At 32.4% G+C, this 17,407-nt stretch overlaps 6 protein-coding genes across 6 annotated transcripts; 4 read left to right on the top strand and 2 right to left on the bottom strand.

The window, feature by feature from the left end:
- Positions 1–2,132: 2,132 nt before the first annotated feature.
- Positions 2,133–4,895, top strand: BN7_630 (putative transcriptional activator; the record flags this gene model as incomplete). The annotated part of the gene is made up of 1 exon (XM_011278823.1): positions 2,133–4,895. One exon carries the CDS (start codon positions 2,133–2,135, stop codon positions 4,893–4,895), a length of 2,763 nt encoding a protein of 920 aa, XP_011277125.1.
- A 689-nt stretch (positions 4,896–5,584) lies between these two features.
- BN7_629 (uncharacterized protein) lies at positions 5,585–6,631 on the top strand (the record flags this gene model as incomplete). Its single annotated transcript, XM_011278822.1, has 1 exon — positions 5,585–6,631. One exon carries the CDS (start codon positions 5,585–5,587, stop codon positions 6,629–6,631), a length of 1,047 nt encoding a protein of 348 aa, XP_011277124.1.
- An 881-nt stretch (positions 6,632–7,512) lies between these two features.
- AZF1 (Azf1p) lies at positions 7,513–10,089 on the bottom strand (the record flags this gene model as incomplete). The annotated part of the gene is made up of 1 exon (XM_011278821.1): positions 7,513–10,089. One exon carries the CDS (start codon positions 10,087–10,089, stop codon positions 7,513–7,515), a length of 2,577 nt encoding a protein of 858 aa, XP_011277123.1.
- A 934-nt stretch (positions 10,090–11,023) lies between these two features.
- On the top strand, positions 11,024–11,544 carry RPC19 (DNA-directed RNA polymerase core subunit RPC19; the record flags this gene model as incomplete). Its single annotated transcript, XM_011278820.1, has 3 exons — positions 11,024–11,116; positions 11,184–11,281; positions 11,343–11,544. The coding sequence occupies 3 exons, from the start codon at positions 11,024–11,026 to the stop codon at positions 11,542–11,544; spliced, it is 393 nt and encodes a 130-aa protein (XP_011277122.1).
- Positions 11,545–12,233: 689 nt separating this feature from the next.
- Positions 12,234–14,820, top strand: DBP2 (DEAD-box ATP-dependent RNA helicase DBP2; the record flags this gene model as incomplete). Its single annotated transcript, XM_011278819.1, has 2 exons — positions 12,234–13,593; positions 14,474–14,820. The coding sequence occupies 2 exons, from the start codon at positions 12,234–12,236 to the stop codon at positions 14,818–14,820; spliced, it is 1,707 nt and encodes a 568-aa protein (XP_011277121.1).
- A 238-nt stretch (positions 14,821–15,058) lies between these two features.
- On the bottom strand, positions 15,059–17,269 carry CEX1 (COPI-interacting protein CEX1; the record flags this gene model as incomplete). Its single annotated transcript, XM_011278818.1, has 1 exon — positions 15,059–17,269. One exon carries the CDS (start codon positions 17,267–17,269, stop codon positions 15,059–15,061), a length of 2,211 nt encoding a protein of 736 aa, XP_011277120.1.
- Between the last annotated feature and the right edge of the window lie 138 nt (positions 17,270–17,407).

The raw sequence follows: 17,407 nt of genomic DNA, 5'->3' as shown, positions 1-17,407 counted from the left end.
ATAACCCATATAGTTTTACTGGAATTACAACGTTTTTAACGGATGAATTGTGTCTAGTAAGGAAGTAAAAGCTTGAAGAAATTCATCACATTCAAACACTTTAGTAATTTTGTTATATGAAGCGCGTTCAAGAAAGGAAACACGGCCGTTAACTATTCGGAAATCGGAATCAATTCAATACACCGTATAACCGTGCATAGAAATATTTTTATACGTTAAATTAACGGTTAAATTGAGGGTAAATAAAAAGTACAAAGATTAATACTAAATAGTGTAACATAACTGCATAATGTAATGATTTACATAGAATATGGTTAAACTAACGGTTAAATTAAACATCAATATTTAATCTTGGTATAGTTAGTAAGCTGATGTACATTAAAGCTATTCGATATCAAGATTACAAATAAGATTTCACAGCTAGCTCACAATCCATAATTATAAGCTCTCTTAATATCGTATACTTATTATCTATATGTGACTTAGCGAATGTGTATGGAAAGCTAGTAATATTATACTATATATATTCGTAGATAGGGCTCTAGGACCCTTCTAAGCTCTAGCTGGTCCGGCTGAAGAGGACGTCCACATTTCAGATAAAATTAATCATTAATCCAGATCAAGCACATCGTCAAACAGCTGTCATGGTCGCGTTAATTCATTATCTGTTATATCTATTAGCTTTTGAAATTTGAAATTTGAATCCAAGCTGATAAATGATGAAGGATCATAAGAATGATGGAAGATAATAAGAGTGATGAGTGCATCTATATATGTTTAAGCGTTAACAATAGAGATTTTTTTTATAGAGAGTGTTGTTCGCGATCACTTGCATGAAAATTACATAAGCAAAATGATCGGAATACTTAGTTTCTATCACGTGAATTTTTTTTTACCCTCGTAATTCATAACTTCAACACTTTTTCTCAAAGGCGGTTCTCGTTCATCAATTACCTTATTCATATGAGAAGTTGAGAATATCCTAGTACACATCATACCTTTCCATTTTGCTCATTATCTATTTGATTTAAACTATCAGTCTACCAGTGAATAATGAAAGTGGAAAACAGTACTTGGTAGCTATAGTTGGCTTATAAGTTCAGTCAGACGATCGATGTTGGAACAAATTTTACAAAACTTGAACAATATATTAGCGCGGCTAGGAAACAAGTTAAAGCCTGGGTCGAGTGTTTACCTCAGTAACGCACTGGTGACTTCCATGTTGCGCAAATGACACCATATCAGGTAAGATAAAAAAGCTAATAAATTTAAATAAACACCCAGTTCTAACGATATGATTGTATTCTCAGTTTAACTAAAGGGAGACGATACTTCATGAAATACAATACTTCATGAAGTCGCTTTATTGAACTCTTTCAAAGAATCTTATCGTCTTTTGACATCCTGAAAACCCGAGAAATTTATTCAAGTTGATGCGAAGTTGACCAGAATTACTATATTAAGGAAGTTTCTCTCGCAATTTTCATCTATTTACGAAATAACTCAGCGCCAAATTACTTGTATAGGTAATACTCTTCAAAAGTGCGATGTCGGGTTTAAAACAGACAGTACTACTAGACTACTAGTATTCTGAATATTGAGTAGATCAAATAGATAGTAGTCATCAAGTAGTCTAGTATGCTTTGAGGATAGCTTATTAAACTATTATTTTACACTTTGAAATAATCACCTTATTCATGAATCATTTTTTCTTACTCAAGAAGAATGCCAGCTCATGACAAGAAAACTTGTTAACAATAGTGAACCAGAAAAACTTTTAAGTGTCAAATGGATTCGCGCGCGTCACCAGTTCATGATTTCGCAAAAAACTGCCATAATTTCCCGATCCGGAACCTTGTTAAATAATTTCGTAATTCTAGTCAAAGAGCTTCTAAAGCCCATCTCCAATTAATTAAATGAAAATTGAATCTTTCAATCTTTAATTGAATCGGTGCCTATAATTGGAAAAGGCTAAACAAGAATAATATCATACTTTTGTGACATCAATAATCAAGTCTATTGAAAACCTTTGACCATTCAAACACATAAAGAAATCTGATTTACAGCAAACTATTATAATCTCAGAAGCTACCAGTTTTAATGAACCACAGTCTAACATAACTTGCCTAAACATGCCACAAAGTAAAAGCTCACCCGCTGTGTTTATTCCTGATATACAACAGACATCAAATGATCCTTCCAAAGCTACTTTACAAAAGAGAAAAAGAGTTACAAGAGCGTGTGATGAATGCAGAAAGAAGAAAGTCAAATGTGATGGTCAACAGCCTTGTATCCATTGTACAGTGTATTCATATGATTGTACATATGACCAACCTTCAAACAGAAAGAAAAATGGCGCTGATGTTCATTTAATAGAAACAAAGTTAAGAAGTGCTGAACATGTATTGCACTTATTATTACCAGATCTTGATGTTTTTGATCCTAACTTCAACTATGAAGTATTTGAAGAGATTTTTTCAAAATTTAGAAAACCTGATGGTTCAATTAAACTTGATGAGTTATCCAAAGAGTACAAGTCAAAAAATATCATAAATACTTCAACAACAAAGGATATAGCTGAAACGCCCACTTCAAACGTGTCAACACCTACTGCGTCAACTGGATTATCTGCCTTACCTTCAAATAACACTGCAGCATCTAATACTTCTAATAATAATAACAATGCCAATTTCACCAATAATAAGAACAAAAAGAGAAAACTCACATTTCCACATGCGAATATTGATGGATCTATAGAATCAAGAGCTGGTCGTGAGATCAAAATCATTTTACCACCAAAGAATATAGCTTTGGAACTAGTCACAAAGACATGGGCATCACCTTGTGTTCTTTTCAGATTTTATCATCGTCCTGCTTTTATTGCAGATTTAGATGAACTATATGAGACAGATCCAGAAAACTATACAAATAAACAGAATAAGTTCTTACCTCTTGCTTATTCAGTTATGGCCGTTGGTGCGTTATTTAGTAAAAGAAATGGTGTTGATGATAGTTTCTTAGACGATGAAGGTTATAGATATTTCATTGCCGCCAGAAAATTGATTGATATTACAGATGCTAGAGATCTTTATGCTATACAGACAATTGTCATGTTAATTTTATTCTTACAATGTTCAGCTAGATTATCAACTTGTTATTCTTACATTGGTGTTGCATTACGTTCAGCTTTAAAAGAAGGTTTACATAGAAAACTGGCACACCCTTTCAATCCAGTAGAATTAGAAATTAGAAAGAGAATCTTTTGGACAATTTATAAGATGGATATTTATGTGAATACAATGTTGGGTTTACCAAGATCTATTGCCACAGAAGATATTGATCAAGACTTACCAGAAGAATTAGATGATGATAAGATTACTGAAGATGGTTATTTACCACAGGACCCTGGGAAATTGAGTTCCTCAGCTATAGCAAATAGTCATACTAAATTGATTTTGGTTTTAAATCAAATTGTTAAAAACCTGTATCCAATTAACAGTAATTTAAGATTGATTTCACATGAGAAAGTTTCACAAATGGAATTGGAATTGAGATCATGGTTATCAAATTTACCAAAAGAGCTAATTCCAGGATTTGATCCACCTTTCCAATATTACAAAGCTAATAGATTGTTACACTTATCATTTTTACACGTTCAGATTGTTCTATATCGTCCATTCATTCATTACATTTCACCAAAGTACACCAATCAACCAAACGTTGATTCACTGTCTATTCAAAGAGCAAAAAATTGTATAAGTGTTGCTAGAACTGTTGTTAATCTAGCTCAAGATATGATCAAGAAAAATATGCTATCAGGGTCATATTGGTTTTCGATTTATACCATATTCTTTTCAGTTGCATGTTTGGTTTATTATGTCCATGAAGTTCCATTTGACGAATTTCATCCAGATTATATAGGTATTAGATCTGATGCAGAAGCTGGTAAAGAAATTTTAACTTTATTAAAAGATAGCTCAATGGCTGCTTCAAGAACTTATAATATTTTAAACTCACTGTTTGAGCAATTAAATAGAAAAACAGCTTATCTGCATGCTCAGAGACAACAACAACGTCAAAGAGAAGAACAATTATCCCAACAATCTGCAAGTCAAACACAGCAACAACAGCAACAACAATCATCTCAACAATTACCACAACCTCAAATACCACAATCTCAACAATCAAATATCTTGTCTAATAATTATTCAGTGCCAATTGCGCAAAATTTGACAGCTTCAAATGTGAATAACAATACAAATAACTTTTCATATCCTAATCAACAATCTCAACCATCACAACAAAATATTCAACCTTCAGTTACACCTTATGATATCAAAATAGAGGAAAGTTTAGATGATTTTGATTATTTAGCTAATTTTGATAACTTTATAAATCCAAATTCACAATTTTCACAACCTGCCAATCAAATATCAGCTACAAAGAATACAACTACAAATAATACAACTACACAATCTACACAATCATTACCAACATCAACTAACAAACCAATTGACGACCTTAATAATAATTCAACTTCTGATAATTCAACAAATATTACAGGCCAAACTCCAGCTATCGTACCTACAGAACCAGGTGATAATTATATGCCAGGTATGATTGATCAATTAGATATGCAGATTTTCGGTAGATTTTTACCACCATATATGCTGAAGAGACCAGATGGTACAACTGGTCCAGGTGCAAAAGGTGGGGATTTACCATCAGGTTTAAATACAACAAACAATCCAACCAAACTTGAAGACTTACCAAATCTGAATAATGAAAGTAGTAACTTTACAAATACTGCAACTACAACTAATGGACTTGGTAATGCATTTGAAGGTAGTATTTGGAATGAATTGAATGACGGTGATTTCACCAAATTTGTATGATAAAATTCACTTAATGAATAGTAACTTAATTACTAATAATAATTTAATGTATAATTTTAATTACAGCTTATTTATATAATAAATTTCATCTAGAAATATAGGACATTATACGTCTGCACGCGATCTATTGTAAATGATATACCTTACCTGAAACAACTGCTCAGTTACAGACAATAAGTGGATTAGACCTAAAGTGAAAGTAACCATATTATGGACATAGGTCTACTTGTTACTCTTCATGAATCAATGTTATCTCATGAAAGTACGTTCAGTATCATTTGACAACACTTTCAATATTTTGATGTGCTGGATAGTATTGGACCCGGTTGGTGTACTACTGTGGATCATTATATAACTTTAATTTTTGAGGTGTATGGTGTATGTATCTAGTCTAGAATCACCGAACAAACAAAGTTTAAAGAAACTCACAATTTCAACTCCAAAAGTCATTTGTTTGCTCTTTTTAATACCTTTTAAAGTTTCACTCTAGTATGACTTTCAAACTCAATTGGTTGAAATTGACTTCAACAATAGACTAATTCGGTACCATTTATCTATTTGCCATCCGTATTATGGGTTCAAAGCTTTGAACAAAGATGATGTTGAAAAGTATATATAAGGTACCCCATTTCATCTTTGCTTGAAACATTTGATATTGATTTTTTGATTGTTTACTAACACCAAGAAATATGTCAACTGAACACGATCAAGCTACTGTCAGTAGTCCAACTGACCAATATCATTCTGAGAAGTTCCCTCAACAACAACAACCGGTTACTAAGAAGTCAACTAGAGGTGGAATTTTGGGGAAAATTGGCTCCAATCCTTTAATAACTTATGGTTTAAGAGCTGCTCAATTCATTTTCAGTATCGTTTCGTTAGCTTTGGCAAGTCGCTCTCTGAACAAGTTTTACAATGGCGAAAGACGTATGAGATTCACTTCATTTGTTGGAGGTTTGACATTGGCCTATTTGATTCTTTTAGGATTTATTTCATTCATCAAACCATCCTTCCTTATGTCAGGACCAATTATGATCATGGAATTATTATTGACCATTTTTTGGTTATGTGCTTTCATTTCAACAGCCGCTCGTTATAGTCAGTTTTCCTGTAAAGTCCGTCGACAATCAAGCTATGGTAGCTCAGGTTATGGTTCAGGATCAGGTTATGGCAATACTGGTGGTTCAGGATATGGTAATTATGCTAGCTATCCAAGTTATGGTAACTCAACTCATATCAAAGGTTGCAGATCAGGAAAGGCAGCTGTCGCATTTTCTGCATTCTGCTTCTTATTGTTTGCCTTATCATCTGCACTGTTATACTACAATGTTATTAGAAGACTTTTAGCCAACAAAAAGAGAAATTCATTCTTCCAAACAGGTGCCCAAAGTGGAGTGAGACTGAATAAACCAGCTCTAGCTTTCAGCAGACATTATAACGTTGATTCAGATAATGAAGGTGATTCAATTGGTCGTAAATATAGCTCACACGATGTTGAATCTGGTGCTGGTGATACACATACATATACTAATGAACATAATGATGGTGTTACTCGTGGTGGTTATAATACAAGAGCTGGAAATGAAAGTAACTATGGGGATAATTATGGTAATACTTATGGTAATAACCAGAGTGGTAACACCAATTATAATCAACAGACAACCGAAGGTTATAGTGGTCAATATGGATCGAAGATTTCTTATCCTGAGACTTCATATCAGTCAAGAGCAACTTGAAAGGCTATTGAAATTATGCCAAATGAAGAATGTTGGATTTTATCTTTATTTCAGTTAGCAATGATTTTAGTACTTTTTCACATTAATTTTTATTATATACTTAATTAATATATATTAATAATTTGACACCAGGATACCAGGATCAAAGCTCGTGATAAGTCGATCAGATCAGTAACTTTTCACTACACGTACACGTGTAAAACTAGTATAATATTAACAATATGGATTATAATGCTATATAATATGACTAGATGGTCAATATTTTATGATAATGTCCATAAATAGATGGGACCTTATTAGTTAATAAATATCTCACAGAAGAACTCTCGACCAACTAATATAGTTAAAAATTTTCGAATATATTATGCTGTTGTATATGTAAACATATAATAATTAATTATAATGAATAGTATTAATGACCAGCTAGTCCATAATATTACATTTTGAAACGTCTATTAATATATAAATGACGAGGCATTTATAAAGGTATATACGTAAATCGGAGATGGTGTATACAGGCATATTCAATCATGATCATCAATTTATTTTTAAATAACTTTTTTTTTTTCATATAGAATATTTTTCATATAGGACAATTGAAAATGAAGTATCAATGGAACAGAAGACAAAAAAATAACAAACTCTAACTATAATATAAAATGAACTTAAACAAACATAAATGAATAGACAAACAAATGACAAAACAATTCTTCAAATGATATAATGAGAATGAACATCATAGACATAAAAAACAAAACAAAACATATAACTATAAGGACAACATGAGGTCAACAAAAATAATCCATAATAATAATTTAATATAATAAACAATTTCATAATCATTATCGTAACTAAACAATCAACCAAATAATCTTTTCAAATCAATTCTGGTAGTTTATATTCTTGAATGAAATATTGCCATTCTTACCATTAATAGGGACTTCTTGTGGGGCAAAATTAGCACCATTTTGTTGATTGTAAACTAAATGTTGATTGAGATTTTGATCTTGACCAAAATGATATTGTGGTTGATAAGTTTGATATTGTGGCGGTAAAGCTTGACCGGGTATACTTTGAGGAGCAATTTGTTGTTGAGGTTGTTGCTGTTGAGAAGCAGATGTAGCAGTTGGTGGAGGTGGAGGTGGAGGTTGCTGCTGTTGTAATTGTGATTGTTGTGGTTGTGGGGATGGAATTGCTGAATTTTGATTTTGAATCATTGGTGTTGATAATGAAGGTGATGCTCTTTTACCACGACCTTTAATACCTCTATTTGAATTTTTGTATAGACTTCCAAAATAATTCAATAATTCACGCTCATTTGGATTCATGGCATTATTTGGATCTTCTGGGTCAATTTCAGCAAGCCTTCTTGTTAATTGATTTAAAGTTGCTAAATGAAATCTATTTTGATGAGCCTTTAAATTACCCAGTTGTGTAAATGCTTTATTACAACCATCTAATTTACATTCATATGGTTTCAAATTAGCATGTGTCAATTTATGAGCAGCCAAATTTCCCTTTCTTGAAAAGCTTCTTCCACATGTTTCACAAACATAAGGTTTCTCACCTGTATGTAATCTTAAATGAGTTCTTAAATTACCACCTTGAGTAAATCTTTTACCACAATAATTACATTCAAATGGTTTATAACCAATATGCGATCTAACATGAACTTCTAAATGAGTTGATTGTGTGAAATTTTTATGACAATATTGACATTCATGATTCTTGGAACCTTTAGTCTTTGGTTTATCAATTCCACCAACTAATTCAGTTTGTTGTGGTAAAACTCCATCACCTGTATCTAAAATACTACCATCATCAGCTTGTTGAATAGCACTGTGAACACCTTTCTTACGAGCTTGAATAACCAGCATTAATTGATCAACTTTAGTAGCACCTAGTAATGGACGACCATCTTCAGTTACTGCTGCTTCTTGGGCAGCCATTAGCCTATGACCCTCAGAACTATTGGAATATTGAGAAGAAGTTGGGGAAATATGTGAAGGTTGAGCAGAAGGAGATAGTGTATTTGTGGTTGTATAATGTGGACTTATTGCAGTATTCGATGGTTGGTTTTGACCCAAGCGTTGCTGCTGTTGCTGTTGTTGTTGGTGCTTTGTTGTTTTAGGTTGAATAGCATTTCTTCTATTTTTACCATTATTTGAATCTTGACTTGACCGATTTGAGGATTTTGATCTTGATGTTTTAGGCTTTGGTTGTGGTGATTTACTGAGAGGTTGATCTTTTTCTTGATTCTGCTGTTGAGGAACTTGTGGGGTTGGTTGTTGTTGCTGCTGCTGTTGATTCAATTGGTATTGTGGTTGATATTGCTGAAATCGTTGTGTTTGATTTGGAATTTGTTGCTGTTGATTGTAGTCATTGATTGGTAATTGAGGTTGACGAAATTGTTGTCCTGGTTGTTGGAGTTGTTGAGTTTGGGTTTGTCTTGAATCTGGACTTTCATTTATTGTATCTAATTGAGCATCTGATTCTGATTTTGTTTCTCTTTTTTTCTGTTGTTCATCATTTGGTTCGGCCTTGATATGGAAATCATCATCAATAGGTTTAATGGAATCTCTTTTAGCGAAAATATCAAAATCACTTCCTTCACCAAATGAATTGTTATTCAAGAAACTTGGTACCCTTGAATTTCTGATTGAATCTTTTCTTGTGAAAAAATCAAAATCTTCACCAAATGGAGCACCTTGATATAAAATAGAACCACTTCTTAAGCTTTGATTATTACTATTGTTATTGTTATTATTGCTATTACTACCTTGAGTTGAACTTGATTTGCTTGAAAAATTTGGAGCTTTTAGCTTGACTGCAGGATTAAAAGGTTCCAATTGTTCAGAAGGTCTTCTGACACCATTGTAGAAAGAATAATCACCCGGCAAATTGTTGTTATTGTTATTGTTATTATTATTGTTATTGTTATTGCTTCCCTGTTGAGGCTGAGGTTGACCTCCTTGTTGACTTTGACTTTGACCTGGAGGTAAAAACATATTGTTTAATATAGAATAACCACGACCATTTGAATCATAATTGAATCCTTGATCACCAGGTGCTGGTAAATTTAAAAAATTTGATATTGAGGAGTTTGAATCTGTTGAAAATCTCGGTCCGTTGTTCCCAAAATTTGTGTAAAAGGATAAAGAATCAGCACGACCTGTTCTTGGAGCTGTTACATCACTTTGTTTTTGATTTTGTTGACCATTATTCTCAATATTTGACCCAGTATTGTTGAATTGCTGTGAAGGAAATGATTTACCAGGATTATTTTCATTTTCATAATAACTTTGATCATAATTTCTGGGACTGGCACCTGTATTTGATATAGAGTTGAATCTTTGATTATTATTTCCATTATTTGTTGTGGATTGTTTTGTATTTAGATCATCATTTCTGTTTGACCCATCATTTGGGTTATTGCTATTGAATGTCAAGGCATCCATACTTGGAGTAATTTGATAGCAAAAAAAAAAGCCAGTTGTATAGATTTGATTCAAAAGTTAATATAGCACACTAGATATGTTATTTTTATTTGCTTTTGTTATAACCAGATGATGTTTTTAGTTTGGATAGAAGGCAAATTTATGATAACTATAATAACAAAGCGGAAGAGAAAAAAACACCACCACTAAGGAAAAAAGCCCAGTTGCCGAAACTAATGATGACTCGGTATGATTGTATATACTGTTGATGGGAAATGTGGTTGTTGATGTGTAGTTTGTTAATGTTGTTTATTGTTGTTGTTGATCTGTTGATGTGAGTCGACTTCCTTTTTATGGGGTTTTGAACTTGACGTTGGTTACTTTTTTTCCTGTCTGATATGTAAATAGTAAATAAGCTTCCTTAATAATATGATTAAATCCTAGATCTGAGGCCGCTGAATGCTAAATTGCACTGGGTTCAATTGTGCACACAGTATTTTAGACAGATGTTTGTTTGTATGGTTAGCGCTGTGTTTATAGAACAATTATTGACAAGTTTTCTTGATGTAAATGGTAAAAGTTTAAGATACTGTGACCCTTGGTTTTCAAATTTGATGTGCCAGTTTTGAATTTTGAATTTTATGCTCACCGTTTCAAATTCGAAAATTCCAATTTCCCAGCAAGCAAATTGACCAAAATTCTGGAAAGCGCGAATCCAAAAAGGCAAAGAACAAAATCCCGATGAAAATTGACAGAAATTTTGAATTTTCGATCAATTACGTAATTGTTCATGCATCGAAATGTCATGTGATCAGTCAGGTGACTTTCAAATTCAATGCTGACATAAGAAACTTTCAAATGGGATAAAGAAAAAAAAAATTTAAAGAGATGAGCCTAATATAGGTATTATAGAAAATCATACAACAAATCAAGAAAATAAGACAGCTATCTAATCATGTCTGTTGAAGAACCAGTTAAAGATGTCGATGTCTCTATGCAAGATGATGAAGAACAAGAAGAACAATTAGATACAGAAAAGATCAAGATAGTATGTTATACAAAGAAGAATCAAAAAGATAAAATATGTCAAGATCATTACTAATAATTCATTTTAGCTGCCTGGTGCTACTGAAGATGGTACTGCTGCTTCTTTTCAAATCTTAGACGAAGATCATACTTTAGGTAACGCTCTTAGATACATAATAATGAAGAAGTAAGTTTTGTTCAGATATTATATATCCATATTATTGAAATACTAACAATCATTTAAACAGCCCAGATGTTGAATTTTGTGGTTATTCTATTCCTCATCCTTCAGAAACTAAATTAAACATTAGAATTCAAACTTATGGTGATATGACTGCTGTTGAAGCTTTACATAAAGGTTTAGATGATTTAAGTGATATGTGTACTCATATTGAAGATAAATTTGCTGAAAAAATCAATAAAGCTGATTATCCAAAAGAAGAACCATAAATAGAATTTCACAGGATAAATGCAACATGTATTTAGACAATAAAAAAGTTAGAGAATTTCAATGTACAATAGATTTTAATTTGAAACGATATGGTATTCAAATGTAGTTAAGGGGAGTAGAGAAGTAATTAACTTACAGTCTAGTGCCATATACCAAAAAGCAGAATCAAGGTATACTAGATATTACGCATAAGATTAATTAAATATTGTCATGGCCTAGAGGTTTGTTATATATATTATAAGTGGCTTCGAAACTTTATCCGTTGAAGATCATATTGTATATATTATGATATATAGACCATACAAGCCGGAAATGAGATCAATTAATTCTCAGTAGAACAAGTAACACATGTAAGTTCTTGTAACATGACTTCCCAAATCCTAGATAGTCAATGAAACACGATTAACAAGATATTGTTGAATAAAATCGTTTATTATATTGATATAAATATTATTATAATATATAATAATTGAAATATTATAATTTACCCTACTAAATAATTACATAATCACTGATTAACTATCAAGAAAATTAATTTTTTTTTTTAAATTTCTGTTTTTCAGATGATCTATAAAAAAAAATTTATTTCCTACTTTTCTCTTAGCTCCCCTTTTCTTAAAATAAAACTTCAACATTCTTTATTAGAATTTATCAATTGAATTTTTAAAAAGAACTATTAACAATAAAGATGTCTTACGGTGGTAACTTTGATCGTAACGGTGGTTATAACGCCGGTAACTTTGGTAACAGAGGTGGTGACAGAGGTTCTGATAGAAACTTTGGTTACAGAGACGGCGGCTTCGGTGGTGGTCGTGGTGGTGGTCGTGGTGGCCGTGGTGGATTTGGTGGCCGTGGCGGTGGTCGTGGTGGATTCGGTGGTGACAGAGGCTTTGGTGGTGATAGAGGTTTCGGTGGTGGTGATTTCGGTGGTGATAGAATGTCAAACTTGGGTGATGGTTTACAAAAACAAACCTGGGATTTAGACTCTTTACCAAGATTTGAAAAAAACTTTTACAAAGAACATGAAGTTGTTAGAAACAGATCAGAAGAAGCTGTTCAAGCTTTTAGAAATTCACATGAGATGACTGTTATTGGTACTAATATTCCAAAACCAATTGAAGAATTTGACGAAGCTGGTTTCCCAAGTTACGTTTTAGATGAAGTTAAAGCTCAAGGTTTCGCTAAACCAACTGGTATTCAATGTCAAGGTTGGCCAATGGCTTTATCTGGTCGTGATATGATTGGTGTTGCCGCTACTGGTTCAGGTAAAACTTTATCTTATGCTCTTCCAGGTATTTTACACATTAACGCTCAACCACCATTAAGTCACGGTGATGGTCCAATCGTTTTAATTTTAGCCCCAACAAGAGAATTAGCTGTTCAAATTCAAACTGAATGTTCAAAATTCGGTCACACTTCAAGAATTAGAAACACTTGTGTTTACGGTGGTGTTCCAAAAGGTCAACAAATTAGAGATTTAGCTAGAGGTTCTGAAATCTGTATCGCTACTCCAGGTAGATTAATTGATATGTTGGAATCTGGTAAAACTAACTTAAGAAGAGTTACTTACTTAGTTTTAGATGAAGCTGATAGAATGTTGGATATGGGTTTTGAACCTCAAATCCGTAAAATTATTGACCAAATTAGACCAGATCGTCAAACTCTTATGTGGTCCGCTACATGGCCAAAGGAAGTCCAAACATTAGCTCGTGATTACTTACATGATTACATTCAAGTTAATGTTGGTTCTTTAGAATTAGCTGCTTCACATACCATTAAACAATTAGTTGAAGTTGTCTCAGATTTTGAAAAAAGAGATCGTCTGTTAAAACATTTAGAATTTGCTATGTCTGATAACAACTCAAAAGTTTTAATTTTCGCTTCAACCAAAAGAACTTGTGATGAAATCACTAAATACTTAAGAGATGATGGATGGCCAGCATTGGCCATTCACGGTGATAAACAACAACAAGAACGTGATTGGGTTTTAGGTGAATTCAGAGCTGGTAGATCTCCAATCATGGTTGCTACTGATGTTGCTGCTCGTGGTATTGGTAAGTTTTCTTTTTTTGCCCTTTAGGGTTTACTGACTATATTTCTTTTAGATCCTTGAATTTTATGACACTCAAACAGATTTTGAAAAATGTTTGATTTTAATGATACCCATGAAATTATGATACCCTCAAAACCATTTATTGGTTGAAATTTATTTCTATGAGGGGGTGATGATGTATTTCCTAATAGTGTTTGATTTATGGAAGTGATGTTCCAATATCCACTTTGATGCATTTTGAATTCCCTTCATTCACTTTGAAAGTGATTTCATCGTTCCTTATTTGATATGAGTTGAGCGACAACTAGATAAAAAGAGTTTTTTCCAATTTAATTGGGAAATTTTCGAAAGAAAAAAAGAATATGAACCTGGGTTCAAAAGTTTCGGATTGGAAGTTTGATAAAACTTATTAGATGAATTTACAGCCTCTTTGGGCATATCTGAAAAACAAGAAATTTAATAGACTGATGTTGATGATGACTTTTTAAAAATATATTAATCTTGAGGCCCTTGTGCGGGTTTGTCAGTTTTCTATTCAAATGGAATTCGCCTCATTGATTGTATTATTTAAGTCAATATCCGTCTTAATAGAGTTACAAATGTTTTTGTTTAGATACAAAACTTGTGATTCTTGTTTAAATTTTTCAGAGATATGTTCTTATAACTTCATCTAAATAGGTTTTAATAAATGAAAGCTTCTATTCCGAATAATGAGATCCAGTAGTCTTTTCAATCTCTTTATTATTGCTATATTTATCTCTTGATTGAGTTGTCATGTGTTTCAAAGGTCTATCTATTGCTACCCCTGTGGACAATATATCTTAGTCATATCTTTTATGAAAGATCATTTTTTACTAACAACTGATTTTTTTTAGATGTTAAAGGTATTAACTTCGTTATCAACTTTGATATGCCAGGTAACATTGAAGATTATGTTCATCGTATTGGTAGAACAGGTAGAGCTGGTACTTCAGGTACTTCAGTTTCATTCTTTACTGAAGGCAATTCAAAATTAGGTACTTCATTAATCAAAATTTTAAGAGAAGCTAACCAAGAAGTTCCACCAGCTTTAGCTCCATATGACAGAGGTTCATTTGGTCACAGTCGTTACGGTGGTGGTGGCCGTGGTGGTCGTGGTGGTTTCGGTGGTCGTGGTGGTGGCCGTGGCCGTGGTGGTTTCGGTGGTGGTCGTGGTGGCCGTGGTGGTTTCAACCGTTATTAGATCACCTAACTATCATCATAAATTATGGTTACATTTAGATTTATCAAATATTATAGTTAGATTATATTATAATAAGGGTCGGTTAATTTACAAAATTTAAATTGGTTTTCATTACTTGTTGCTGTTTTTTCTTAAATTATTTTTGCTAGTTACTTTTTACATTATAGAATATACATTTTAGTTAATACGTTATCTCAAAGTCATTTATGTAGAATCTATATATATATATATATATGGTTTACCAACCATCACCCCAACCATCATCCCCTGCAGTATCATCAAGTTCAAGTTTCAATTTACTTTTAGCCTTAGGTTTCAATTGTAAACCTTTCTTTGCAGGTGCACTTGTAGTTCTAGTTCTAGTTATAGGCTTTGGATCAGGTTTAGATCTTGCTGTATTTGATGTTGATCCAAACATTGGTTTAACAACAGGTTTGACAATCTTTGGTTGTTCAACTGGTGTTTCTTCGAATTCCGTAACATCATCTTCAGCACCCCATCCATCATCATCATCAATTTGAATTTCATCATCATCAGCACCCCAATTTTCAGTATATTCAACTTTTGTAGGCTCATTCTTAACAATTGGTTCTTTTTGGAACGATGAAACGACTGATGGTGTGGTAGATCTACTATCAGTTGGTGTTATGTTATTATTAGCATCTTGATTCAAAGAGCCACCAAATCCACCAGTGAACTTATTTAATGCATTTGAAAAATTTAAACCAAAATTTTGAACATCAGAAGTAACTTGATCCATTGCATTTTCATCAGCAGTAGAGTCATTATCAGGTGGTAACTTTGAAGCTTCTTCTTTAATCTTATTGAAAAATAGATCAAACGCCTTTTGTGCTTCATCTCTAACTTTTGAACTTTTATCCAACAATGAAGGTGCAATAACTGAAAGAATCTTATTACTAATAACTTCAGGACTGAAATAGTTTATACAACTTGTGATTGCCATAATAGCCGCTAATCTTGAGTGAATAAAAGGATCTTTCATGGCTTTGGCAAAAGCAGTAGCCAATATAGATGCTCTAGAAGAATTACTCAAATATTCAGCAATTTTACCAAGACAAATTGTAGTATTTGTTCTAATTTCTGGTTTTTCATCACTTTGAGTTTTAGCTAAAAATCTTAATAAATCATTATTTAATTGTCTCTCTGATAATTTTGGTGCAATTAATAAAACTGCTTTTATAGTTTCCTCTCTGATTGCAGGATTAGAATCTGAAAATCCAGTAACAAAATGTTGGAAAATTCGATCACTAATGTCTGATTTTGTTAAAACATCCATGAATTTTGGTAATGAAGCTAATAATAACACACGAATTTGCCTATCAGGTAAAGTAAAAGCTTTCAAGATGATTGGTTTGACAATTATGCTCTTATTGTTTTCTGGTAAAGCATCACCAAAAGTTAAGATTAAACGTAGTGCAAACGCAGCATTTTCTGGACTTTGCGTGAAAAATGTAATTAATTCAGGTATGATTCTATTTTCCAAGAATCCTGGAGGAGCATCATTTTTGACATTTTCAATATTTTGGAAAAATTGTAACTTTTCTTGATCATCTCTTAATTGAAATTCATCAAGTTCTTTATAAGCTGTAATTAAATCGGTATTAAAATAAGAATTTGTACCATTTTTTAATAATTGATCAACCGTAGGTCTAACTGTTACTGATGATGCAATTAACTTCTTGTAAGCAGCTAATAAACTTCTTGGAACTTTGGAACCTTTTGTTATATCATCATTTGTGATTGAATATTTACCAATATTGAATAATTTATATATGAAAACAGCCAATCTCCACGTATCAAATTTGATAGCTTGTGAACCTCTCAACACATCAATACCATTTGATGCAACTTCTGGTGATAATAATTCATTAAACCCTGATAGTTTCCCTGATAATCTATACAAAGCTTGATCAGGATCACTTTTTAAATTTGTGACAACTTCAAACCCACCTAATTTAAATTCACCACGTTCATTAATAAAAACTGTTGTAAAATCCAAATATCCCAATACAGAAGAACCTTCAACATTAATATATTTAATAGCTTTAGCAACAGAATGGATAACTAACAATTTAATCTGTTCTGTTAAATCTTCATTATTTTTCAAATAATTTGCTAATGATTGAACTCTTTCAGAAACAATATATAAATTTGAATCATTTTCAAAAGTATCCAAAATTTTCAAAATACCAGGTAATCTTATCCCTCTGATTTTTCTCAATGAATTTGAGGCCAATGGTAATAAATCAGGACGTGCTTTAATGTCAAATTCAAATATTGTACATGGTGTGCCATCATCTTTTTTAGTACCATCATAAATTTTCCAAATTGGGGCAATGTAAGAAGGATTGGGCACTTGTTCTTCACCAAAGTTGTATGGGATTGACCCACCAGTCAAAGATGTAAATGTCTTCGAGAGAAAGTTCATTGTGACCTGTTTGACTAGCTCTTTAAATACATATTCTTTTGTTTATGTTATTGTTGATGTTTTGATCCACGTCTAATTATAAAATTGACATTTGTCGAATTTTTCGCGACTTTTGATCTAACTATTCAATATAGGCAC

The sequence above is a fragment of the Wickerhamomyces ciferrii genome, contig 00011, assembly GCF_000313485.1.
Source record: "Wickerhamomyces ciferrii WGS project CAIF00000000 data, strain NRRL Y-1031 F-60-10, contig 00011, whole genome shotgun sequence".
NCBI classification, from domain to species: domain Eukaryota; kingdom Fungi; phylum Ascomycota; class Saccharomycetes; order Phaffomycetales; family Wickerhamomycetaceae; genus Hansenula; species Hansenula ciferrii.
Note: the sequence above shows the minus strand (reverse complement) of the source record. Positions and strands in the feature narration are given on the sequence as shown.